The 27,488-nt window shown below is 41.0% G+C and overlaps 1 protein-coding gene and 1 pseudogene across 3 annotated transcripts; one reads left to right on the top strand and one right to left on the bottom strand.

The window, feature by feature from the left end:
- Positions 1 to 1,217: 1,217 nt before the first annotated feature.
- LOC145412249 (uncharacterized) lies at positions 1,218 to 27,001 on the bottom strand. 3 transcript variants are annotated; one of them, XM_080282191.1, is made up of 15 exons: positions 26,893 to 27,001; positions 24,728 to 25,000; positions 23,533 to 23,631; positions 21,259 to 21,500; positions 18,039 to 18,402; positions 17,526 to 17,698; positions 17,241 to 17,313; positions 16,153 to 16,254; positions 13,613 to 13,757; positions 13,044 to 13,325; positions 12,367 to 12,524; positions 9,658 to 9,874; positions 8,950 to 9,125; positions 8,121 to 8,257; positions 1,218 to 2,372 (listed from the first exon to the last, which is right to left on the bottom strand). In XM_080282191.1, the coding sequence occupies exons 2-14, from the start codon at positions 24,995 to 24,997 to the stop codon at positions 8,174 to 8,176; spliced, it is 2,385 nt and encodes a 794-aa protein (XP_080138317.1). In that variant the 5' UTR covers positions 24,998 to 25,000; positions 26,893 to 27,001; the 3' UTR covers positions 1,218 to 2,372; positions 8,121 to 8,173. The 3 variants fall into 3 exon arrangements, with proteins under 3 accessions (XP_080138317.1, XP_080138318.1, XP_080138319.1); XM_080282192.1 differs by having other exon boundaries at positions 9,658 to 9,853; XM_080282193.1 differs by lacking the exon at positions 8,121 to 8,257.
- LOC145412334 (5S ribosomal RNA) lies at positions 2,511 to 2,629 on the top strand (annotated as a pseudogene).
- Positions 27,002 to 27,488: the final 487 nt, after the last annotated feature.

Raw genomic sequence — 27,488 nt, 5'->3', positions numbered from 1 at the left:
CTCTCCCACTGCCCCCTGCCCCACCCCAACATCTGTCCATACCCTTGATATTCACTTTTCATGCTAAATTGTCTTATAATTGCCAACTATTCCCCCTGAACGTTAAGACAAAGGATTAATGCTAAAATATGGGATGTTCTATGTCAAGGATATAGAGCTACACTCCTGTCTGATTCTGCCACCGAGATATGGGAAATAAACACCAAAAGGACAAAAACCTAAGCCAAGTTAAGGTGGATGAATTATAGGTCAGGTCAAGTTGGGTAACTCAGAAATTGATAATTCATAACTAATGATCTAATCTGAATGAATCACCACAAACACCAGAATGTCATGGCATGCACACACACACACACACACACACACACACACATGTAGCAGACAAGAAAAAATGCATGATTATCTCTAATTTGAAAGAAAAACCAATGTCAGTGAGGTCAGAAAAACAAAAGGAAGAACTGAGAAGGGCGAAGGGAATGGTGTCAATAGTTATGGAAGGAAATTATGAAGCCCAAAAGGGGGCCAAAGAAGTGTTTAGGCTGAGAAAATATGTGGAGAGGGGCAAGGCCATTTAAAGTAAAATTTTCAATCTCAGGTGATGGTAAATGAAATAATCAACAAGACTTGAAAACTAGCATATAAGGAGGGATTCAAAAATATCTGGATAAGGTGAGATGCAAATGAGGAAGAGAGACCTAAAATAAAGGAACATGTTATGAAAAAAAAAAAAAAAAAAGAGAGAGAGAGAGAGAGAGAGAGAGAGAGAGAAGACAGAGTTCTATTGGAGAGTTACGGATCAGAAATTGAGGAAGTGGTACCACAGGAGAGAGGACAGAATAAAAAACAATGCAGAAATTTTGAAAATGGCATATGCTACTGTACAGCAGATGGGCTAATCTCAGCTAGGCTAGTAACAGATGATTTCTTGAGGCTAAATGAGCCAAACATTATGTGCTTTGTAGTGACCAAGCTATCTATCTATTTATTGCCAGACGCCAAACTGACCAAGTATGAAGGCTTAATATCTAAGTGGTCAGGATTTATTGCTCATGTAATACTGCTAAGGAGTTAATAACTGGTCAATCTCCCCTTGTATGTGAGGACCGAGTACCCTATCCCAGGCACCTAGTTCCATATGAGGCAACAAACATGTGGATGACAGCCAAACAGATGGAAGGAATCATGAATGGATGGACTAATACAAGTAATTTACACTATATGAATTTATTACTTATCAGCTAAACTAAAAATACAAGAAAGGACAGCATCACTATACAATGTACCAAAATACCTGTAATGCCAATACTTACGGTTCTGCTTATGCAATCACTTTTTTTTTTTTAACGCTTTCTGGTGCCAGACAATTGAGTTTAGCTTAGAGGAGCCTCCTACTCCTACTAACTCTTTGAAACTTGATGATGTCCTTTGGGGTACGTAATTGATGGTACCAGATGATTTTAATCACCTACAGAAAGACTTCTCACACTGAAAGTTAAATAATGCCATACCTAACCCCACTGGTCTGTCCTCAGCTGAATAAAATAATCAGGAAATGGCAAGGGCAAAGAGAGAAAGACATCACCCAGACTCAAAGGGCTAATGAACTGATGATGAACAATAAAGGAAACAAAAAGATAAAATCATGTGCAAACACTTATCATTTTTCATTTTGCAGACTGTAAGACTCGGTTCAAAAGTGAAGGAAACTGCTAATACGCTAAAACAGGACAAAGAGGTACTACAGTATACAGTATTACAGTGATTCTCAACCAGGGATAAAAAATTAAGTGGCAGGGGATAAATATTTCATATCGGAAAATGAATCACCAGTGTTCCTACTGATATTGCTTCTGGTATTTTTGTTTTATAGTGTTTGTTTCTTCCTTTACGAAACTTTATATCATGCAAAACCTTATTATTAAAGGTGTTTCTGTATCTCTCTCTCTCTCTCTCTTTTTTTTTTTTTTAATGCCAGCTATGCATTTTTTGCATGGGGTAAGGGGTAAATAGCTATTATATCAAGCCAAGAAGGTAAATGACAGAGGAAAGGTTGAGAATCACTGGTATATTACATATGTTAAGTACTTCCTACTAATTAACATAACTCATCACACTCCTAATGAGTGAGGAAGCTGAAGGACTTACCAAATAGAATACGTAAGGTGACAGAATGACAACAAATTCTCCATTTCGTCAAATAACGAAATAAAGAAACATCTAGAGTACATTTAGATTTACAATTAGAAACTACTGACTACAGTAAGCTATCATGTATGTCTTTTCACTTGATGGCAGCTCTCCATGTGCGAAAATCTTGAGTCACTTTCCAGCTCCATCCCCTAGCCTCAAGGTCTCCACACAGGACCTCATCCCTAAAGGGAAGATTATTCAAATAATGACTGAACACTAAATTCTTCAGAAAACTTGATCAGATGTACTTAAACTACTAAAGCAACCACATACAAATACTAGGTTGAGTACCTGCAGTGCATTAATATATATATATATAAGCCAACAGCCATACCACGTTGAGTGCACCGTTTCTTGTCCGATCAGTGAAGTTAAGCAACGTTGGATCTGGTTAGTACTCGGATGGGTGACCTCATGGGAACACCAGATGCTGCTGACATAATGTTTTTGTGGTAGGTGGGGGCACTCACCATCCACTCACTCGATATAGTGCTGCTCTCGGGTGTCTGCCCTTTCCTCTCCATCCTTCTTTCCTTCCATTCTCTTCTGTCTTTCTTTCCTTCATTCTTTCCTTGTCCTTCTGCCTACGGGTGACTTTACACTCCCTCTTCTGTCTTTCGTTCCTTCATTCTTTCCACTTCCTTCAGCCTGTGAGTGACTCTACACTGAGTGACAAGCCAAATGGTTTCCTGTGCACCAGGAAACCATTTACTACGCTGGGTGGTAACCATATAACCAAATTTTGCCGCCTGGTGGTTTAGTGGGTAATTATTGTGCTCCAATCGGTTTGAGCCAGTGAAGGTTTATATCCATGGGGTGGTTGGGGTTGATTGCTCAAGTGATGCCACTCAGGGATGAGTGAGGCTGGTCACTCTCATCTTAAATGTCGGGACCAACTGCCTAGCCCCGGGCTCCTACGCTCCTCATGGGGCAATGTAGGATTGGATGATGGATGGATGGATATATATATATATATATATATATATATCAGCGATGTATACTGAATACAATATAAAATAAACTTATCAGTAACTCTTGCCATCATCATAACACTAAGGATCAAATTCTAAGTGGTTTTGGAGATTTCACATCTTTTTTACCAATTTATTCTCCACATTACACCTCAGCATCCTCTTGTATGTTATTGATATAATCTATGTTGGCATTAAAAGATACATGTGACAAATATGAGAAGGTTGGGGTGTACAGCATTACGCAAAATATATCAACATCAAAGCCTGCTATGCCACTCAGAATATGGGCCCAATAAGATCTTTTAACGAACAATGTACTGTATTAGGACCGATGAATACTGTCAGAATTGCTCTAATACTGTACACACCCGTGCAGTTGTGAGAGGATACTTTAAAAAAGTACCGCAGTACACTGCACTGTGCTTACAGTAACTCACTGTGCTTGGGTTGCCTTTTTCATTTAATTCTTGCCATTTCCTGATGATTTTATTCAGTAAGGGAGAAAATCTTCTAACTGGAGGAGTTAGATATGGCTTTAATAAACCCATTTAATAAAAAGGACTTTCCTAAGATGTATAAAATTGTTTGATGTCAGCAATAATCAAATTGTAAGGACATCACCCAAAATCATGAAGCTGACAAGTCATCAGTAAAATATACAGCATCTATGAAGTACTGTCGTCCCTAAAACTTACTGTAAATAAAAAAGGTACAAACATCAGTTTTATAAGTATATTCAGACAGCCAGAATCTTACTTTCTTTACTATTTGGTTCCCTTTGAAAGACTTCATAATAGCAAAGATATAATTTCAGTACTATCTTTCATTTCTTAAAACTATATAAAAGTATGGAAGAGATTTCAATTTCAAACTTCTTCAGTTACAAACCAACTCTCAGTCCCAATTAAGTTCATACACTTGGAAGCAACTGTGAACTGAAAGCTGCTCAATATGCATACAATTTTTCAAACCCAAGCAGCTGCTTAAAGTTAAAGAGTTCATTCATCATCTGATCTTAAATACAGTATATGGTAAAACCATTTGGTACTGGTACAGCCAAACCTACTGTACCTTACCATCACTGAGGTGTAGGGGTCCAAGGTAGGCTACCGTTGTCTAGTATCCTACATTTATGAGTAGATGACCAGCCTACTTCCCATGGTGGCATTACATGAGGATTTAATCCCCGAGCTAGGCAACTAAGGCCATATAGCCCCTCAGGGTTACAGAAGCGTACTACCACTCCCGGCACGGCAGTCTCAGGCGAGGCTCGAACTCACAGCCTCCCAGCCACGAGCTTAACGCTCTACCTCTGAGCCACCGTGCCCTCAACTATGTTATAGTTGGGTGCGAGACTGTGGTGTGGCATGAAAATGAAAAGTCAAGAGTAAGAGCAGTGGAGATGGGACTGCTGAGGAATGTATGTGGAGTACAGAGGGTGGATAGGATACGAAATAATGTGATTTGTGAAAGGTGTGGAGTGAGGAAGTCGGTGGACACCAGAATCGAAGAGTGTGTCCCGAGATGGTATGGTCATGTGGAAAGAATGGATAACAATAGAGTGGTGAAAAAGGTATGCCTGAGCGAATTTGAAGGAGGGAGGAGGCGAGGCAGGCCAAGGAGACGGTGGAGAGATATGGTGGATGAGTGTTTGAGGAAGAGAGGTATGGAAGTCAGTAAGGCTAAGGAACTGACAAGAGATTGAGCTGGTTGGATGAATGTTGTGAGAAGTGCATGATCAGGGATTTTGGCCCCCCATGTGAGCATGGCAGCATCCGGATTGATTCAGTTGGATACGTTTGTGTGAAGATGCAGAATGTGGTGAATGTTTTTGGCGTATCTGGAAAAGCCAGGATTCCGGGGGCTTGAATGATGAGTGAATGGAAGTGTGGCCTATCTGACTAGGCAAGTTTGTGCTGTCTGGACGTTGCTACTCCTCACCCTGCCCTTGGGTGGGAAAGGAGGTCTGGATGATGATGATGATGATGATGTTTTTTTTTTTTTTTTTTTTTTTTAACTTCCATGCCCACTTCCCAGTTTCTTATCACTGCTTAAAAAAAAAAAAAAAAAAAAAAAAAAATCACTGCATGACAGTACTGTGATACCAACCCTAACCCATAGAAGTGAAGCTTGGACTTTGTTCGAAGGACACAAGTCAAGAATGAAAGCAGTGGAAATGAGTTATCTGAGAGGAGCATGTGGTGTTATGTTGAGAGACAGACTGACAGATAAGGAAGTGAGAGAGCACTGCAGTGTGGAAATGGATGTGATAAAATGCATTAGAAATACAGTGAGGTGGTTTGGGCATGTGGAAAAGATGGACAGCGAGAGACTGACGAGGAGAGGGTATGCAAGTGAAGTGGGGGCAGGAGAGAAAGGGGGAGACTGAGGATGAGATGGAGGGATGGAGTGGAGAGGTATATGGGGAGGGTGGGGGGTTAGCTGGAAGCAGGCAGTGAAATGGAGTTGGACAGGACGACATGGAGGCGATTTGTTTGTGACCATCCCTTACAGGACTGAGGAGTTTGGCAATAGATAGACAGAGAGACAGACAATAATAAAGTACATCATCTAGATTCAAAGGGTTAACAACACCACAGTGAGATGTTGCAGACACTGTAACACCTCTTTCATCACAATTCATTCTGTACCTTATCCCTCAATACTCTCATGCAAGCTATTGATACAAACTACAGGGAAGTACAGTATTCTGTGCTGTCTGAGACATATGCCTTGCTTAAGCCACTACTCAAGAAACCCTGCCACGATGTCGAGAGCATGACAAATTATCATCCTCTCTAACCTGTCTTCTTATCACTGAGTGAGCCATACTTGACCAATTCTTACCAATGCTGGGACATAACAGAATTGCTCTCGTCATTCAATCAGCATAAAGAATATATCACTCAGCTTAAACTGCATTAACAAGGATTCTTCGTGACTTGGTGGCAAACACCTGTACTGGGATGTCCTCTCTCTTAGTTCTGTTGAATCTGTCTGCAGCTTTTGGCACGGATCATAAACTATTGGTGGATGATCTGTATTTTTAAGGCATTCAAGATAGTGCTCTTTTGCTCAGTAAGTTGTATCTGCCAGACAGATCTGAGAGAGTAGTTGTTGATTACGCTAGCTCAGATTCTGCTCCTTTTCCGTTCAGAGTCCCTCAGGATCAGTTTTCGGACCAAATCTACTAACAATCTACACAAGGAGTTTATTGTCTTTACTTGATTCTCACAACATATCCTATCATTTTTATGCTGATGAGACACAGCTCTATGTTTAGATGCCAGATATTAGCAATACCAAGACCATGCTTGAATCTCTAATGTCTGATAGTCAAATATTAACGATACCAAGACTAAGCTTCAATACTTTAATGTCTGCTATTATGATTTGGATGGCAAGGAGCAAACTTGGGCTGAATGATGGTAAAACTGAGCTCATCACCTTCCAGGGAAACAGAAGGGGTGACGACACTGATAATGCCCTGACTTTGAAAACTGGTGTGTACAGCTCATCCAGCCAGTTCTGTTTGAAATATGGGTGTTTATTTTATGTCAAAGTTAAATTGCAAGGAAGTTAAATTAAAATGAAGTTGTCACAAGGTATAACTTGCATATCAGAAATCTGTACTCTGAGAAAATTCCTAAACAAACATATCTTAACATTGGTCCATGCAGTAGTCTTGTCTTGTGTAAATTATTGTAACTCATTGTGGATTGGTCTTCCAAATAATATACTGTACTGTACTAATAAAAGTTCAGCCTGTGTTGAACAGGGTAGCAGGGCTTATCTTTGGTCTGCCCCCGAGAACCTCAACTACCTCATTCCTAACTGAGCTGCATTGGTTACCAGTAAAGGCTAGAACTGAAATTAAACTGTCTTATTACATTCAAGGTTCATAAGTTTGGTGAACCGAAGTATCTTGCTGAACTGTTAAAATTCCCATCAACATGCCCAGGTGTGATGTTACACAGTGAAGATGATTCCTGGCATATTGACGAGCCTGGAGCAATTCGCCAGTCATCTTTCTCTGATTATTCTTTGTGTATAGAGCCCCTAGGTTATATAATAGATTGCTGTTGTCCATGAGACAACTCTCTCCTGCTGAATCTTTTAAGACAGCTAAATGCCTTTCTCTTTTCAAAATGCTACAATCTGGAAAGAGGTACAGTACTATAAAGATGATTTTAAGGTTTAATTATTGCCACTTTCATTTTTTTCTTTTCTTTTTTAAATGGAGTTTGTATTGTATACGAGAGATGTCACAATTCTTGTAATTGTAAAAATAATGTACACTAAAACCTCAATACAAGGGATTGCCATATACTGTACCATAATTCTCTTTTATCGGAATCGAGGAGCCAACCGGACTAAATTCTTATATATCGGAAAAAGCCCAATAAAGCCAGAAGCGGTCTGGACAGCCTGACCACATTAGCTATGTTCACCACAATAAGGTAAATAAATGACATGTTTATCAGTGTACAGTACAGTATTATTAAGGTATATATTTTATACCATTTGATTACTGTAGTGAATGTGTAACACAGTACAGTTCTGCAATGGTACTGAGAAAAGTTGGTGACACCACGGCGAAAAACCATTGGTGCGATCTGGACTACTGTCTAATTTATCGGAAAAAGTCCGGGTTAGCAGGAAGAAGTACAGATGTCACTTTTATCGGACTATTGCTTTTTTCTGAATGGCTTGGGCCCCAATTGGTCCGTTATAGTGAGGTTTTATTGTACTGTTTGTAAGTGCTGAGTGCTAGTGAATTCCCAATGGAAGAGCTGGTGCTTTTGAGAAACAAAAGACCAGATTATTATTATTGTTATTATTAACACAAATAATGTACTGTCAATAACAAAGACTTTAGACATAATATGCAAAATAAATTGATAAGGGGTGCTATGAAGCCTCCTACACCACCTAGACAATGACCCTCAATATTACCACAGAAGGGGAGGTATTGGTATCCCAGGACAAGCCATTAAAGTTCAATTGGTCTACTCTGTGAAGTCTTCGCCAACTTCTTCCCACTCTGTCTTGTCTGTGGTGCTGGTGGTCTCTTTCCCATCACCTTCTTCCGGCTGTAGAGTGTGTAAAGTATGATTTAGAAGTGTTTAGTAACCCCTATCATCTAATGTGCATGAATGTACATACAAATGCACATGCATGCACTCTCTGTCGCTGTCCAAACAGAACATGAATAACATGCAAATTGTCACCTAGATGAACAGGTAAATGTGAGACAATATTCCCTGAGGTCATCTGTGCTCTCATGATTACTACAGCTACTTTGTTGTCACCAGACATAACTGGGTCACCCCACAGCCTGAACACTAAGTCATGGCTGCATGAACTTAGACAAGTCTTAGCTATGAGAGAGGAGTGATTTTCCGTGGTTAAGTTTTGCTTTCACCTGAAGGAACTGGGCCACACTCAGAACTTGGATGCTAAATTGTGGTTCCACAAAATTCAATGAGCCTTACTTATGCAGGGAATGAGTCTCCTTATATGACTTCACCTAGCCATCAACTGAGCTGCTCGGAGTTTGCTACCTTAATCAGGTTAGATCAAATGAGTCACTTTTGTTGCTGGCCAAATTGCTCTCCATTCTGAGTCAACCGAGCTGAAAGCTACTAGTTTTGGCCAGAGATCTGGTTAAAACAAATTCTGTATTCTGTAACTACTACTACCACTACCGGTATTGCTATTACTACTACTGCTATTGTTACTGTTACTACTACTACTACTACTACTGCTGCTACTAACTACTAACCTCAGTATCATTGTCATACACTTTCTCTCCTTCTTGGTCATTGTCATCATCGTCTCCACTCTTCTTACTCCTCTCCTCATCTCTGTCGTCATGATCCTCGTCACCCTTCTCATTCTCTGCTTCCTCCATCCCATTCTCTTTGGTGCTCTCACCTTCTATTTCAGTCAATATCTCCCCTGGAAAAACATACTGGGTATACTGGTATATCAGGGGTCGTGTGTGTGTGTGTGTGTGTGTGTGTGTGTGTGTGAGAGAGAGAGAGAGAGAGAGAGAGAGAGAGAGAGAGAGAGAGAGAGAGAGAGCATCATTTATGGAGCATTGTGGTGCTGATGTGGATGTTCTAGAAAATTTCAGACAAAATGCTGTACAGTGCCATGAGACTATTTGGCCATGTGGAGAGACTGAGGGAAGAAAGACTGACAGGAGAGTGCATGTAAGTGAGGTGGATGGGGAGACTGAAGATGAGGTAGAGGGATGGAATGGAGATATATGAATGAGGGTGGTGTCAGCTGAAGAGAGGGGAGCCTCAGCAATGCTTATGGACAGATGGTAATTTTAAGCAGTTAAAGTGAAAATATAAAACCTCACATTCCAACCACCTTTAATCTACACTATCTCTATCTACACCCACCGCTGAGCTCTACAGCCTATAATTACACCCTTTACCTATACCCTCTTCCATTTACAGCCACCTCAATTTACACTCACCTCTGAGCTCACTGAGGTCCTTATGCACCTCTTCCCAAAGCTTGTCCTGCTCTTGATCAGCCTCCAGTCCAAGGTCGCTCCCATCATCATCCACATCCACACTGTCTACTTCATCATCCTCTTCATGCTCATGTTCTTGTTCTGCTTCATGTCCCTGTTCCTCCTCTTCCTCCTCCTCTCCCTCTTCTTCCTCCTCCTCCTCATCCTCCTCCCCTTCCTGCCACAGGAAGTTATCATATTGTTAAAAATATTTAAATAAAAACTATACCTTTTTTCCTCTTAATAAGTAGCAGGTATGGACTTTCCTTATTACAGTACAATAAAAGTCTGGCTGTAGCCTGAAAAAAGCACTATACCTAGGCGAGTAACTGCCTCCAGAGGGGTTCACCCTTGCAGCCCAAGGAATATCCTCAGACATGCATACATTTCTCCTACTTTCTTCAGTCTGGCTATATACCATGGCTTCTCTGTCATCTCTCTCTTTGTTGGCTGAGTTAGTGAGCAGTAAGGGTAGCCTTCATAGGCAGCAATGAAACAGGCAATTTTTCTGTCCTCCCTGCCGCTCCGCCCAAATACTGTGTTTACATTTGAAGGAGTACCATGTATTTACATGCAATTGGTAATGTACCGTACAAGGTGATACCCAAAACTTTCCAGACTAATGCTATATAAAACTGACAACTCACCATATGTCCTATTGGTTGCCATTAGCCATGAAGTAGTTTCCTCACGCATTGATAAACCAGTCCCAGCACTTCCTCCATTGCTGGAATGCTCCCTGGAAGTCCTTTTCAACGAGTGTTGTCAAGTACTGCCGGCTATTCCTTCTGGATGTTCTTAGTGGCATAAAAATGATGCCCTTTCAGCCTGATCTTCATTTCTGGGAACTGAAAGAAGTCACAGTGGGCCAAATTCAGTGGGTGAGGAGGGCGGGGGAATGATAACTATGTCGTTCTTGGAAAAAAAAATGCTGGGTGTTGAGCGCACTGTGAGTTGGGGTGTTGTCATGGTGAAGCAACCAGTTGCTGTCTCGCCAAAGGTCGGGGCATCGTCTTCTCACATCTTCAAGCAGTTGCCGCAAAACATCACAGCAGAAGTTGGAATTGACAGTCTAGCTGGCTGGGACAAATTCTTTGAGCACAATCGCCTTGATGTCAAAGAAAACTATCAGCATGCCCTCAACAACGCGTTTCACCTGCCTGGCCTTTTTGAGTCTTGGTGAGGCTGTCTGACCAAGAGATTGCACACCAAACACTTGTTGAATCACTTTCAGCGTCTCTGTTCCATTCTTCCCGAGACTCACACAAAATCCGATGAAAATTTCATGTTCCTTTTATATATCCATCTCAAAAATTGCCAGACGACACACGCACAAGAGCAAACAAACGAACGTCACTTATCCCCCAATGTCCGACTAGCTCCGTGCCACATGGAACAGTGACTCTCAATGTATGTTAGTATTGTCACCTAGAGGCGCATCGCATTACTACAACCCGTTTAGAAGTCACGATCCCACTATGGAAAATTTTAGATAGCACCTTGTATACTCTGGGACAGCTGGTAAATCAGCTTTACAGTTAGCAACAAACCTTTAACAGCCAATTTTTCAGATATTAAAATGAATAATAGCAAAAAGTACAGTTCACTGGGGCAATAAATAAGGAATGATGTATGATATCAGCTTTTGTACCAGCCAGAAGGTAGCATGGAATTTAAAATGACAATTTTCCTGTACCGTAAAGCATGCATACCGTTAACAGAAAAGTAAAAAATGGGCAACATTTAACAGACTTTCTGTATGTACATTTGTAGGTGTATCACTGTAATGAAAGAACTAAAACTTTATAAATTAGCCACTGGTCAGGCCGGGATCTGAACTCAGGCCTCGTGCTTCATAGGCGTACATGTTACCACTGAGCTAAAGAGAGGATCCCCACTTTGCCTCTAAGCAACACGGGCTTTTATATACCCCATTACATCACTCTTTTCTCCCCTTGGTAATTAATTTAGTCAGTTTCGGACACATGTGGTAATGTAGCACATTGGAGGCCACCACTTGGGGTGTTGCAAACCACACCAGACAGCTCGCCCTTTGGGTGTCAGGACTAAGAAAAGACGCTGTCAACAACAACATCACTGCCCTCAAAGCCTCGCCTCACATCCCACACTGCTGCCAAGTAATGTAATTTCCAAACTGAAACTTAAAAAATTAATCATTGGTCTGGCTGGGATTTCAACTCAGGCCCTTGCACTTCACAGGTGCACACGTTACCACTGAGCCAAAGAGAAGATCCCCGCTTTGCCTCTAGGAAACGCGGGCTTTTATATACCCCATTACATCACAACAACTTTAACATGCACTTGGTACTATATATATATAAGAAGGAAACTGGTAATTAACCTTGAGAGGTGGCAATGGAACTAATAAAAAAAAAAATGCAAATTAAACCCTCTTTATAACAAACCTCAATTTAATGAACTCTCTGAGCCACCTCAACAATTTCCTCAAATACTAAACAAGGTTTAGTTTATAAGGCAGACACAGTCAGCTGATTAACCAATCACGTGACAAAAGGTAAGTACAGCAGTGACTGTCTGTATGTATATCCATGGTGTGCATTGTTGAGGCGATTTGTTCATGGCCACCTCCCTCCCCCCAAATTATGCTTGCAGAGAAAGACAGATAGACATATGGACAGATAAACAGACCTGATTGTGTGGTGGGTGTTGGTCCCAGTAGTGTGAGAGGTGTGCATCTGAGCGGCAGTGGCGCTGTACCACACGTGAGCCCAGGGATGAGTCAGTACGGATCATCACCCGGCACAGGTTGCAATAATATGCCTCCATACGACGCACATACTCAGTTCCTGATAAAGATAACACATATTATCAGATTCTTTTCTTCTGATATGGTAGCTACTTCATTCTAATAGTTCACCTAGTACATTACATAACAGCTACGACCACATGTAGCTAAAGTAATAATAATAATAATAATAATAATGGTTGATATTTTGTTTTTCAAAAGCATGAGTTTTCAAAAGGATTCACCAGTGCTTGAAACCTCAAAATGACAACATGACATCAGACGTCTTGCATCAGACCACTGGCTCCTACTAAAACCCTACAGTAAAGTCATCCATATTCGTACCATCAAGAGGATCGTAAGTTTTTGAGAAAAGCTTTGTGTTCTTTCTTCAATGACTCCACCCGGACAGAATGCTTTATAAGTATGGGTCACTTATTAAATAATCTGGATGCTATTTACAAAAAGGTTCATAAAGCAAAAGGACACTCATGCCATTATAATGATATTCAAACAACAAATATGTATCCTGTATATATATATTTTAAGTATCAGCGTGGTTAACCGAGTCATGCCATACCTAAAGCCTTGCATCCACTCTTGTCCTCCTCTTCTTCAGGCTGGTCTTTCTCCCACTCCACCTCGTCCAAAGGGATTTCACCTTCCTCCTCCTCCTCCTCCTCTTCCTTGTCTTTACCCTTCCTCTTCCGTACAGCCTTGGTGTGATGGCGTTTCCCTCTCTCTCTTCTCTTATCTTCCATCTCCACATCAGACTCCAATTCTTCACCAGCCTCTTCCTCTGCCGCCTCCACTGCATCCAGCCCTCCCGTGATTTCCTCATGCTCTGATCCAACCTCTTCATCTGTGCCAGTGGGTGTGGAGGCAAGGAATAAATCATAATCATCCCAATCTTGTTATATCACCCCAAGATGGAGAGGAAAGGTTTGCAAAGAAGATAAAAACATGATGGAGGTGTGCTCTAACTGGAGGGTTACAATAAGCAAGGAAATTTTTTTACCTCATAACTAAATCTTATCAAATTTCAAGCAACCATAACTTTACATTCAACCTGTGGGAGTGGCCCACTCAAGCCAACTACAGCAACATCAACAGTCTCTACATATGAAGGCAAATAAAACCACAACCCACCATCGTCTCCCACTGAGTCAACTGTCATAAAGTTGGCAAGGTCTAGGTCGTCAGTGGAGTCCTCATCCTTGGCTCGCTTGTCGGCCTGCTGGGATCGCTCACCTCCATCGCCACCACCCTGGTTGTCTAAGGTTGCTGTTCGTACCTGAGGTGAGAAAGGCAGTAATTGTAGCCACCTATCCATCAAACAATACTGTTGAGTAAAACCTCACTATTACGGACTAATTGGGGCCCAAGCCATTCCGAAAAAGCAAAATTCTGATAAAAGCAATATCTGGCCTTCCCCCTGCTAACCCAGACTTTTTCCGATAGATCAGACATTAGTTTGGATCACTCCAGTGGTTTTTAAACTGTTTTCACTACTACTGCAGTACTGTACTGTATTATACATTCACTACAATAATCAAATGGTATATGGTAATATATATAATGACACTGTACTGTACACTGATAATCATGCCTGACCACTTCAGCAGTCCATACTGCCTGAAGTGGTCAGGCAGTGTGGACTGCTTCTGGCTTTATCGGACTTCTTCCGACATAAGCTATAAGAATTTAGTCCGGTAGCTCCTCAACTCCTATAAAAGCGAATTCCGGACTATTGAAGACCACTATATCAAGGTTTTACTGTATCTTATTATCCCATCAGAAGTGTACAAATCAATTATAAATTATTATTCCCATATTATTATTACAGTATTATAAATGTAGTGCTGCTCTTGGATGACTATCCTTTCCCCTTTTCCCTCCTTCCTCTTCTGTCTTTCTTTCCTTCATTCCTTCCACTTCCTTCTGTCTATGGGCAACTCTACACTGAGTGACAAGCCAAATAGTTCCCTGTACACCAGGAAACCATTTACTGCCTGGTGGTTTAGTAGGTAATTAAGGTGCTCTAATTGGATCGAGCCTGGGCAGGTTTATATTCAAGGCAGTTTATTGCTCATGCAATGCCACTCAGGGATGAGTGAGGCTGGTCACTTTCAGCTTAAATGTCAGGTCCAACTTGCCCAGCCCCAGGCACCTACACTCTTCATGGGGCAACACAGGATTAGATAATGATGATGATGATGATTATTTGGTGGGGGCACTCACCATCCACTCACTCAATATAGTGCTGCTTTGGGTGTCTGCCCTTTCCTCTCTTCCTTCATTCCTCTTCTGTCTTTCTTTTCTCCATTCTTTCCTCTTCCTTCTGCCTATGGGTGACTTTACAATCCCTCTTCTATCTTTTTATCTTTCATTCTTTCCTCTTCCTTCTGCCTATGGGTGACTCTACACTAAGTGACAAGCCAAATGGTATCCTGTACACCAGGAAACCATTTACTACTCTCGGTGGTAACCACATAACCAAATTATGGCGCCTGGTGGCTTAGTGAGTAATTATGGTGCTCCAATCAGATTCAGCTGGTGCAGGTTTATATCCAAGGGGTGGTTGAGGTTTACTGCTCACATAATGTCACTCAGGGATGAGTGAGACAGGTCACTCTCATCTTAAATGTCAGGTCCAACTTGCCTAGCACCACGCTTTTACGCTTCTCATGGGGCACCAATATAGGATGATGGATGGTTGGATGGATTAACCTGCCTTTTCCTCTCTTCTTTCCTTCTTTCCATTCTTCCTCTTCTGTCTTTCTTTCCTTCATTCTTTTCTCTTCCTCCTGTCTACAGGTGACTCTACATTTAGTGACAAGCCAAATGGCTTCCTGTACACAAAGAAACCATTTACTATGCTGGGTGGTAACCATATGACCAAATTATCGCACCTGGTGGTTTGGTGAGCAATTAAAGTGCTCCAATCGGACTGAGATGGTGCAGGCTTATATCCAAGGAATGGTTGGGTTTATTGCTCATGTAATGCCACGCACGGATGAGTGAGGCTGGTCACTCTCATCTTAAATGTCAGGACCACCTTGCCTAGCCCCAGGCTCCTATGCTCCTCAAGGGGTAACACTGGATTAGATGAATGAATGATGAATATTATTACTATTAAACCATTTACTACGCTGCGTGGTAACCATATAACCAAATTTTGGCGCCTGTTGGTTTAGTGGGTAATTATGGGACTCCAATCGGATTGAGCCGGTGAAGGTTTATATCCAAGGGATGGTTGGGGTTTAATGCTCACAAAATGCTGCTCAGGGATGAGTGAGGCTGGTCACTCTCATCTTAAATGTCAGGACCAACTTGCCTAGCCCCTGGCTACTATGCTCCTCATGGGGCAACATAGGATTGGATGATGAATGAATGAATGAACAAATTATTATTATCGTTTTACAAGGTATTACGGATACAGCTAGAAGTTGTCAATGTTTTAAGTTACTGTTACATAATCTCAACGTACTGTACTTGAAACACTAAGAAAGAGGGGAAAAAGTGAAAAGAAAAAAGAAAGATAAACATAAAAGGATAAGGGAACATAAGCTGAAAATGCAAACATAAATGGATAATTGATACAATAAAGAATGAAGCAATAATCTATTAAATCATATGCAGTAACGAGTTTAGCCAGTAAAGAAGTGATGTCGGAAGCAGGCACCTACCCTGAGGTGGTTAATTGAGGCAATGTGATGCTCATACACCATGCGGCTTGGGAATGTGATGCGACATAGACCACAACGAGGGTGTAGATAGTGACGCTGCATCTGTCATAAAAAAATATATATATATATACTGTATATGTATATATACAGTCACTGCTCGTTTTATGATGGGGTTACATCAGGTCATACCTTAATGTATAATGATTTTATCATAAATCAGGAGACTGAAACACATTGTAAAAGGGGGGTTACGTCAACTCAACTTCCCAAAGTCACCTAAAGACTGAAACGTTGTTCCCAGTTGTCTCCAAGACCAAAACAAACACTATCACACCAATACAGGCAGCATTACTCATGTACAGTAAATCATTGCAACAACACAACAAACACACTTGCTTAACGTTGGCCTGGTGCTACACGATGTATAAGCCTACAGTACCACGATGCTTGGCTGAGAGGTGATGATAGCTAGGGGGCACAAGTGAACGAGTGGAAAGGACAGGGCTTTGAACGGGTGGCGGGACTGCAACTGAACCAAAACAATGCTCTGCACGCTGGGGCCACCATCTTGCCTGAGACAAGCAACGGTCACCTTGCGTGTGCCTGGTGCTTTGTACGAAATTTTCCGATGGCAATATCGTTATAGTGGGAAATTTATCGTAAATCGGATTTTGGGATGGAACTTTTCTATTATCGTTGTAGCGAATTATTGTATACTGAATCAATGTAAAACGAGTAGTGACTGTATATATATCATCACTGTTAAATGTATCATCATACTACTAACCTTCCTTCTCACTAAAAATGCAACAGTTTCCAGACACAACTACATCTCAAATCTCACATTTACATAAGTGACCCCTCCCCCATTTTTTTTTTACAGCTTAAATGATGCTGCAGAGGGATGCCTTCCCACAGTTGTACTACATGAGCTGCTCGGTTATACAAATGTCCCTTAACTCCCTCCCTATCTCCCCAAAGGAGGTAGGTGAACTGTTGAACAGGGCAACTTCAGCCTGCAGTTCATCAGGTTCACATTCATATAAGTCTCCAGCCATAACAACAACAAGGAGTGCTATGTGACTTACCCTATGCAGCTTGGTCCTGTTGTGGGTCCCAACACCAATGGACTTGTAGGCTAACTTACATGTGTTGCAGAACCTAACAGTGAAGAAAGATCATTACTATGTGTTCAGTCAAATTCATAGTACTGGCAACCTTCATAATAAATCAGGCTGCAGCTGAAAAATATTACAACTTTTTATATGCAGTTCTACTATTCAAGTACCCAGAATCCAAACCACCATGGAGGCATGACCATCCACACATATTTTTCTTTTCAAAATTATCTAAGCAGATGCACTTCAAATTACCTAGAGACAGCAGTTTTGAATTCCTCCTCATTGTCCTCCCTCCATTTGTCCTCAATCTCCTTCTGCTCCTGCCTCTGCTGCTGCCGAATCTTGCGGAGAACGACTGTGTGTTTCCGAGCTAATTTGTTCAACTGGGACTTGTGGTGTTCACTTGTGAGGTGAATTTTGTACTCCTGCAAATAACACCATCATCATCTTCCTAACTTCTCATCTAAAAGACGGGTAAGGCAGGGTCCACACACGAGGACGGAGAAAGTACAAGGGTGACAGAACTATTATCATGCCTAGTGAAATCAGCCACACTCAAACATACAGAGATCTCATACCCTGCATGTATAGATGCTGCATAAGCATACTGTATTATGGTTCAGGAGAGTATTGTTGAATGCAGTATTATAATGTCCAGTTTTACTGAACCTGAATGTGATGATTGGGACAGGGAGGGCAATGAATATACTGAAAGGGTGTATGTATATATGTACATTATGTATTATAACGGCTGCCTTCACTAACCTTGAATGTGATAGACTTCTGACTGGGGCAGTGGGGACAACGCAAGTCAACAAAGAGCCTGCCAGCTACCCTCCGCACATGGCCGTCGCTGTTTACTGCCCTCTCTCCATCTGCTCGTATGGTCACCTGCATCCCTCCGCTGTCTCCGTCTTTGCCTCCCTCCTTGGCCTCGCTCTCGCTCCTCCTCGATCGCTCCCTGGGGCCCCTCTCCTCCTCCATTTTGAATTTCCTCTCTCCATCTCTCTCCCAGGGCCACTTTTCACCACCATCCCCTCCTCTCTTTCCTCCACCTCCTTCCCCTTCCCCATGGTAATCATCATTATGGTGGTGGTGGGACTCTCTCCCTCCCTCACCAGACTCCATCCTGCATGATGGGGGAAGCCACCAAACTGATTTGTTATTCCCATGCTTGTGGCAATAGATGCTCAAATGTATATTCATCATCATCAATCATCCTAAACTCTTTTTCCTACCTGAGGACCAACAAATTAAATGACTACATTGCCTTCAATAAGTGTTATTTGACACTACAGTCAAATTTAATATTCATCACCCTAACCTCTTTTTCCCACCTACTAACCAAGAAATTATGTACTGTAGTACTGTGTCTTTTATAACAGCGTAATGAAGCAATTACTATACTTTAGGGCTATAAGGGCTTATCAATATTCAGAATTTTTTTTATAAAAAACACCTGTCTATATCTAAAAAGCCACAGGCTACTATATTAACATATTAAATCTAGGGATATCTGCATCACTTCATTCTTGTTATCTTTTAACTTTCTTCGGGTTTAGATTGACCTTTTGAACTGCAGGGGTTAAGACATAACCTTAGTAAACCTCTTCAATACATGAATCCATTCTTAAGTTTAAAAAACTGTCCTTCAGCACCAAGAGTAAACTAAAAAAGACAGTATCCAAATTCCAGGAGTTAAAAAAAGCTGCTTAGTCGCTCTATCTTTTCCAGTTAAAAATTAAGACTTTCAGGACATCTAAACGTCACCTGAATAACTGTCAAACTATGTAACAATGGTACACGAATATGGCATAAAACACTACAGCAAACCTGTCACTCATAGTCCAATCAGAGCTACATTTATGTTTGGCCATGGTTTACAGCCTTTCACACCTGTCCAGTTTCTCTCCCTCCATCCTCTGCAACTACCAACCATTCCAAATCAAAACTATAGTTACAGATGATGGAGGTACGAGTGAAGAAGTAAGGCCACATGTGGACAGGTATGAGCTGTGGCACAGTGCAGTTCTAACCTTGAATAAACTAGGGTTCAGAACAATATACATATATTGAGTTTTTTGCTAAAGGTCTGCACTTTTCATCGTGTGATATAAGGAAAAACGCTTACAGTAGGAAACCAGTAGCTATTGTAAAAGATCATATTCCAAGTGGCTTTGCAGATTCGTCACACTTACTTCTTAGCAACCTATTTTCCGTATCACATCCCAACGTCCTCTTTGATGTTAATGATGCATACTATGTTCATATTAAAATGATATACAAAAGAACATTAGGATGTCTGAAAAATTAATAAGGAGAAGGTGCTTAAGTCTCCCATCCCACCCAGAATATTACCCTATAATACACCACCCCATTCCTCTGAAGTGACTATGGATATCTGATAACAATATTTACTAAACACACTACTGTTATCTTTAGACGATGTTGCTATTACTAAGTTCAGTCTATTAGCTCAATTCATTATTATTCTGACTCTCTTACCTGTACAGGAAAATATGAACCATATTGTATGTGGCACAGGAGGCTCTGTAGCTCTCTTTCTTAGTGCTGTAGTATATTTTGCATATTACACTGACATTCTCTTGTACGTTGTAATATTTTAATGGCGACAGAGTTTGCATCAATAACATGTGAAGATACTGCAGGTTTGTGAGTAGAATAAATTGCTAACGAAGAGGTGCTGCAAAATCTCAAAACTGGCAATGCAACTCCAACAAGGCTGAATTAGCTTGGTTGATCCTAAGCCAATCGTATGGGTCTTGGGAACAAAAACATACCATGAGAATCTTAACCATTTCCTATGTACACAAAGGAAGGGGGATGCCTCCAAGTGGTGGCACTGATATAACCCTACCTGTCACAAGACTCATTTATACATAAATAATACAAATATACAGCACTGAACACAGTGTTAAAATTAAGGGCTGTATTCCACGTGACACTGGAAACTTCATAACACTTGTTTCTTACCAAATTATTTGGCATATTACACCTCAGTATCCTCTTACATGTTACTGATGCAAAGTTGATATTTTAGATATACAAATGGAATACAAGAGATTGTTAGGATGTAAAATGCAAATCCCACTGCCAAGGAACAGTTGTTACAAAGCCTCCTATGCCACCCACAATATGAACATAAGAGTTAAACATAAAGGGGCAGATTATTTTACAATTACTTATCATATCCAGTAACTTAAGCTTTGTGTGGGTCCTTGGCAGGACGAAGTCATGTGGTGTATACAGTACCTCCATCCAGATGTTCTGGTGACTCAATCATCAGTCTTCCTGTGCGTCTCATCTCTGCTTCTGTAGTCTTCACAGCAGCAAGTGTCCTCTATTTAATACCAGTCCTTTTGTGTTCTCGACTCAACATTTTTTTTTTTTTTTTAAATACTCGTGTAAACTATATATATGTATGTATATAAATATATATATATATATATATATGTATATATATATATATATATATCCATGTAACACACATATTGATAACAACAGACAAAAAGATGCGAAGTTTTCTCAATATCACTGAAGCTGAGCAATTGTCTGAGTGGCTGAATTTTCTTTCAATGGTATTTTTGGTGTCCATCTTCTCAAAATCCTTTGAGTGTCCTTCCTTTCATTCAATCTTCCAGCTTCAACTCATAAATTTATAATCAAACTCGGCATCTAATCTTTCCCTCATTATGGCTTCATTTTGCTTTATCATCAAAAACTCGAAAAGATCTTAGATAAACCTGCAACACACAGCTTCTTCTCTCTCTAATCCATCCTCCTCTCCCCCACTGGGCTGTTAACCTCTGTTGCTTAGTTCAACCCATATGGGCATGTCTTCATTCTGCTTTAAAATATCAGAAACTCATATATATCTTAAACCTGTGAAACAATCTCCTTCTCTATCTCCTCTCTCCCACTGGGCTTTTTACCTCTGCCCATTATCTGAACCCAGGTTGTTTACCTCTGGCGCTTATTTGCACCCAGATGGGCATGTGGGGATGAAGGCCTCCTCTTGCCATGGCCAGGGTGTTGTTGATATCTGTTGCCATGGCGATGAGGCTGGCGGTGGGGGAAATTCTCTCTGTCAAAGCCGTGTTGCTGGTGACCTCTCCCCCTCCTTCCGCCATCTTCCGACCAGCGGCTTTCGAATCTGCCGTGAGGGCCCTCTGTCTGCGTGAATTGCCTGCGCGGCCGCATCTCCTCCTGGGGTGTAAACAAGACTCACGGCTTATGGTGGAGGCCAGCTGCTGGCAAACAACCTCCACGCAGAACTGTGACAGACTGACTGACTGATTGGATTACCAGATCCTGGCATGCAGAAGTGTGATTAACTTTGGTCTGACAATGTTTGGTGGGTATGGTAATATGGAATACAAATTATAAATGTGTGCAGATATTTCAAAAGTTTGCCATCACTTTAATAAAGAGGTCTGAAGATATTTAAAATGTTGCCATCATCAAATTTTGCTTTCTGAGAATGGCTACCCAAACCTCCTCCAATAGAAATTAAGAGGTGTTCAGATATTTCAAAAGGATGCCATCATCAAATTTTGAGTCTTGAGAGTGGCTACCCAAATCTCCAATTAGGTGATTTTTTTTTTCTGGTGTCATCTAATATGTATAATATAAAGAAAATTCCAGACTTGTATATAATCAAGAAAAAATCCAGTCATCAGGCAAGGTGGGCTTTGTCTCACCTGCCAATTTTTTTTTCTTTACCAGATGTTGTTTTGTTGAAAATTTTCAACAGTATGAGTCTTCCAAAATTTCTGTACAGGTGGTATCAGCTTTATAAGTCCCTTTCAAAATAGTCTGACTTCATCATGGACTTAGCCAATGCATACTTCCTAAAATGTACTTGCTCATCAACCAGTGATCAATCTAAAGGAAATCTCTTCTTTCCTCTCCCTCTCAGGTTTTAGGATGAATTGTGTCAATGACTAAGGTGACTGAGGTACAGCACAGTAGAGCCATCTGAGCTTCAATGTGCTACTGTAATGATAACTTCATCCTTCAGAGCTTCAATGTGCTACTGTAATACTGTATTAGTACAGCCACCTGTAATATATTTTTATACAGGTTCTTAATATAGAGCATAATTCAACTTTTCTTCTAGAATACTGGAAGAATCACCATTTAATGTGTAAAGGCTTTCACTTGAAGCAAAACTGACAAAAATAGAAAAAAAAAAAAAAAAAAAAAAAAAAAAAAAATCAAGTGTTTGATAGTGCACTAGGTATCAAAATGCACAATCAAAACTACACAGAGAACAGGGAAAATAATGCAGGGATACAATAAACCCTCCTCATGACCCACGAGTGAGAGCCTCCTCAGGTCACATTCTACGTGGCTTTGGAGATTGTGTAGCCCTTTCCCCTCAGCAATTTAGATGTAAATTACACTTCAACATCCTCCTGAATGATGCTGATGCAATGTGTGCTGACGGTACAATGATAAAAATAACAAACACGAGAATGGTATTGTGTAATATGCAAAGTCAACTGCTAAGGAAAAAATGCTACAAAGCCTCTTATGCCATCTAGACTGCTACGGTACCCCTTGTGAGTAAGTATTACTGGGGCAAGAGAGGGTGAGACTGAGGATGAAGTGGAGGCACGGCAGCCCAATGATGGAGGACAGTGAGGGTGACATGGAGGCAAACTGTTTGTGATCCCCTCTTCCAGGATTAAGACATCTACTGTACATAAGGGATGGTGAGCGTGAAAGTGGTTAAATCTGAAGGAAGGTAGAGGAAATGATGAAAAGATGAGCCATGGAGTTCAAATCACTGAGAAAGAAGAGCTGTCAAGCCCCCTCTGCCACCCTTAAGTGTGCATATTTCTCAGGTGAAGGTGAGAGATGTATTAAGTCTGGGGGAGGTACAGGATATAAGGCATGATACCAAGGGGAGAGTATGGATATATCATGACCTATCAGTACCCTATAATAAATTCCATTACAAATATGGCCCCCTTATCAATGAGCATTACTGAGATGTGAGAGGTTAGGGTGATGGAGGTATGCTGAGCTCGATGGATGGTGGAGGAGGTGAGGCGACTCTGCCAGTGGGTAAACTGACAGGGAAAAGGTACTACAAGGCTTCCTTTGTCACCCAATATACAGTTTCCTATGACTACTCCTGAGGTGAGGGTGAAGGAGACATGTTAAGCTTCTGGGAGGGTAGATGTAGTAAGGGATGATGACAAGGAGAAAAGTATAGATACCCAAGACCTACCCTATAGTAGTTTCCACCTCTGCCCTCCCTGTGCTGGTCACGCTGTCGGTATGGTCCCTCTCGCCCACCCTCTCGGAACGATCCACGCCCCTCTTTGTCCTTAAGAAAAACAGTTACCGTACATCATTATCCAGGTCTGTCTATCTGTCTGTCTTTTTCTCCACCCAAGGATGGGATGAGGGAGAACCTCACCCTGTGAACTGGGCCATATACTCATTCACTTATCATTAAAACCCCTGAAATCTTAACTCCATCTCACAAGAATGACCATTTGCACCCTTTCTCTTTTTTTTTTTTCTGTGGGGGTGGGGTGGGGGGGAATGGGTATTTTTCTCTGCAGGTGCACTTCACATTACACAGAAATAAAGTAAACAATGTCAATGTAGCCCCATTAAAATATACAAAATATTCCATCCATCCATCCATCATCCAATCCTACGTTGCCCCATAAGGAGCGTAGGAGCCCGAGGCTAGACAGTTGGTCCCGACATTTAAGATGAGAGTTACCAAATAAATAAATTAAATACAAAATAAGGTTAGGCCAATTACCATAAATATGATATACTCTAAACCGCTATCCATTTTTTTACTGACTCCAAGAGCTATATATATAATATATATATAATACAGAACAAGTGTAGTGTATTTTCATCATCTTAGAGTTTCACTTAATATACAGGGTGGGAAGAATAAAGCAATGAGAAAACAAAATGTACAACAAAGATATCTAGTGAAATAGGACATAAATCCATATACAGTAGTTTTGTTTTCATCTGATGGAACTGAGCTACTCACACAACTTGCATAGTAAGTCATCATAACATGAAAGTTAATGAGCCTTGATTATGAAGCACCATTTGAAAGATTCTCTAAATGACTAATCAAATTAAATCTCCAATCTGATTACACTTGGCCATCAACTTAGCTATTATGGGTTAGGGATGTTCATCAGGTAAGAACAAACATTCTACAGAAGAGTCCATGAGGTAGAGGAGAAGCAGGAGAGATCAAAGATGAGATGGAAGGACAGGAGGAAAGACGTCTACGAATAAGTGTACTGTGAGAGGGAAGGCACCTTGACAGAGGACAGAGCCCGTACAGTACAGGGTGACATAGAGATGATTTGTTCAAGGATGCCTCCTCTGGATTAAGTCATCTAGTTATGCTGTACTATTCATAAAAAAAATATACTCACAGATGTCTTGAGAACTGTATTGATCAGTGCTGTGGTGAGGGCCAGCTGGGCATCAGGTCCTAGGGAGGCTAGAAGCTTCTCGGGGTCGGAATGTCTCGGTGGGCCAGAACGAGGGGAGCGACTGCCCCCGTGATGCATCTGGTGGTGGTGATAGTCCATGCGTCCCCCCCCACCCCTGTGACCCCCTCGCTGGCCCCCCCACTGACCTCCTCCTCGGTGATGGTCATAGCCCCCTCGGTAAAAGCCCCGACCTCGAGGTCGCATTGACATAGTCTAATGGAGAAGAAATAGAGGACTTAGAATGCATGGCTATCAACTGAATGAGATTATTTTATTTTATTTAGGAAAGGCCCCTCATATCAAAAGGGGTTTATTAAGGTTATATCTCTCCTCCCCCCCAACCAAGCCCTCCTCCTGTGACCCCCTTGCTGTTCCTACCACTGTACCCCTTGGTGTTGCTCACAGTCCCTACTATGGAACCCACAATCTTTAGGCACCACTGACAATCTGATGGATGAGGTATAGAAGGCTTAGCTATCAGGTCCATCAATTCCAAGAGAGACTAGTAATTTTATCAGCCTCAGTCTTTTCCTATAATAGTTCTTCATAACACATGGTTGAACTCATGCCCACAAGGTTGCAATGATGTAACCTAAGAGAACAGAAATAATTGGCTTTATTTCTATGCTCATCAAATGTACGGATTATTATGACAAGCCAACAATTTCTGCTCCTCCCCAATGTTGGACAGACCTGCCCATGGAGAATTCCACCCCCGTGAGTTAACCTTAACATAGCCTAATGGAGATTTTTTTTTTTTTTTTTTCAACAACCTCCCCTCCCACTACTAAGTCTTCCAATATATCAATTGGTTCACTGCAATCAACAGTAGTGCCTGATTTATAATGTTAGGTTTGGGTAATATGTATTCATGCATTAGCTATACAATACTGTACATGGTTTTTCTTTCAAACAATTATACCAATATAATCATTTAGCTTGTTTTTTGTGTGTTTTTTTAATGGACATGAGTGTACTGGTAATAAGGCTAAACTTGTTCAGCAATACCGCAGTTGGATACTACTGAAAAACTCTAACATGTAAGAAGAGCTTTTTCCACCCTCAAACAGGCTTAACCTCCCAGCAAAGAGGACAAGCAGGTCATGAAGAGACGTATTATGTCTATGAGGTAATAATAAACATCATTTTAGACAATTCTAAAACGATGAAAGAGCCTTCCTACATAACCTAACCTAACGAGGTCAATTTTCGGTACGTAACATCACGACTTTGAAACAAGAAATATTTTTTCTGGTCGATTTGTGTGATTTCAATGAATTTCAGCATTTATTTCATAAACCACTGGTTTTTTGCCTATGCAAGGCAAAAATACTGTACCTATTGTTGGGTAGTTAAAGAAGTGGCCAAGTAGCCCGTGGCAATATTCACAGACTGGCTGCATTGTTTCAAAACCACCTTTCCAACAGGATGCATCTGTGTATCCAGTGTCAAAGCAATGGGAAACAATTACCTAACCTAAACTAACCTAACCAAACCAAACCTAACCCAACCTGACCTAACTTGCATTTGACAGCCAGCTTTCATATTTAAAAAAATGTGCATTAGCAACGTTAAGTATGGCCAACTACTGGCAGACATCGACGGAGATCCAAGGTAATTAAATATAGGACTTTCACATTAAATATACACATTCGGAAACAATTTCATAGTGTAAAGATTCAAAATAACGTGATCTACTATATGGTTGTGTCAGATTTCCAGGCTCGAATGATGTGAACTACCGAAAATTGACCGAACTTTGTGTAAACTTGTTTATATAAAGATGTTAAATGACACACTCGAAAGGAATAATGAACAAGGCTTGATGACGCTCTCGGTGTTGTAACGAGCAATAATCCCTACCAGTACCGGTGGTTAACCCTCGCAAAGTTATACTTAAGTTATACTGGTACATTAAAATAGATGTAGAGTCATGGTAAGTCAGGCACGAGTAATGGCGCAATGCTATGCCTGGCGGCCTAAACACCCAGGCCAATCCCATTCATACATGTTGCTACGAACCCACCGAGGTCCTCAGATAACAATGCATTACCCTTTCCAGTTCTCTTCTCAATATCCACCGTGTCAACTACCTGGTATCGTACCTTTGTTTTACCCCGAACTGAAGTACCTCTCGGAAATGTAGTATAAAATAAATGCGTAACGGCAGTACACAATAAATCTTCTTGCGCCAATAGCACCGGAGTCAGTCCACTCGCAATGGCGCCTGTAGAGTTGCCATATTTGCTAAGGCCTAAGAAGTGGACTATCGTACCACATCAACTAAAATATCGTAACTCCACACGAAACACAGTAAACTGTATATATTGCATAAACAGCAAATAATAAAATAAAATGGCTTCCCATACTGGGTCATCCAATATTTTTTACTATAAGATCAGAGGGAGGAGACTGCTTTTAATGTCAACATTATCTACATCATAACTGCCGCATATAAACCTTCTGTATTTCTTTGTAAAAAGTTCATTCAGTTTTTTCCTTGAAACTTCATTTTGCGCAACTCCATTTTTCTTTTTACTAACTGCAAAAGCAGTCTTACATTACATTCAAGTTCCTCTATCGAGATCTTTATCGAACCTACAGATCTCATGAATCAACTCCTTTACAAACATATGATCAATCACTGCCTTCTATTCTACTTTTCCTGGCAGTCTTCTTTTCCACTCAGTTTTTTCTAGTT

The sequence above is a fragment of the Coenobita brevimanus genome, chromosome 92 (assembly GCF_032717465.1).
Source record: "Coenobita brevimanus isolate Jiangsu-jjx chromosome 92, ASM3271746v2, whole genome shotgun sequence".
Lineage (NCBI taxonomy): Eukaryota > Metazoa > Arthropoda > Malacostraca > Decapoda > Coenobitidae > Coenobita > Coenobita brevimanus.
The sequence above is the reverse complement of the archived record's forward strand: the minus strand, read 5'-3'. Positions and strand labels throughout refer to the sequence as shown.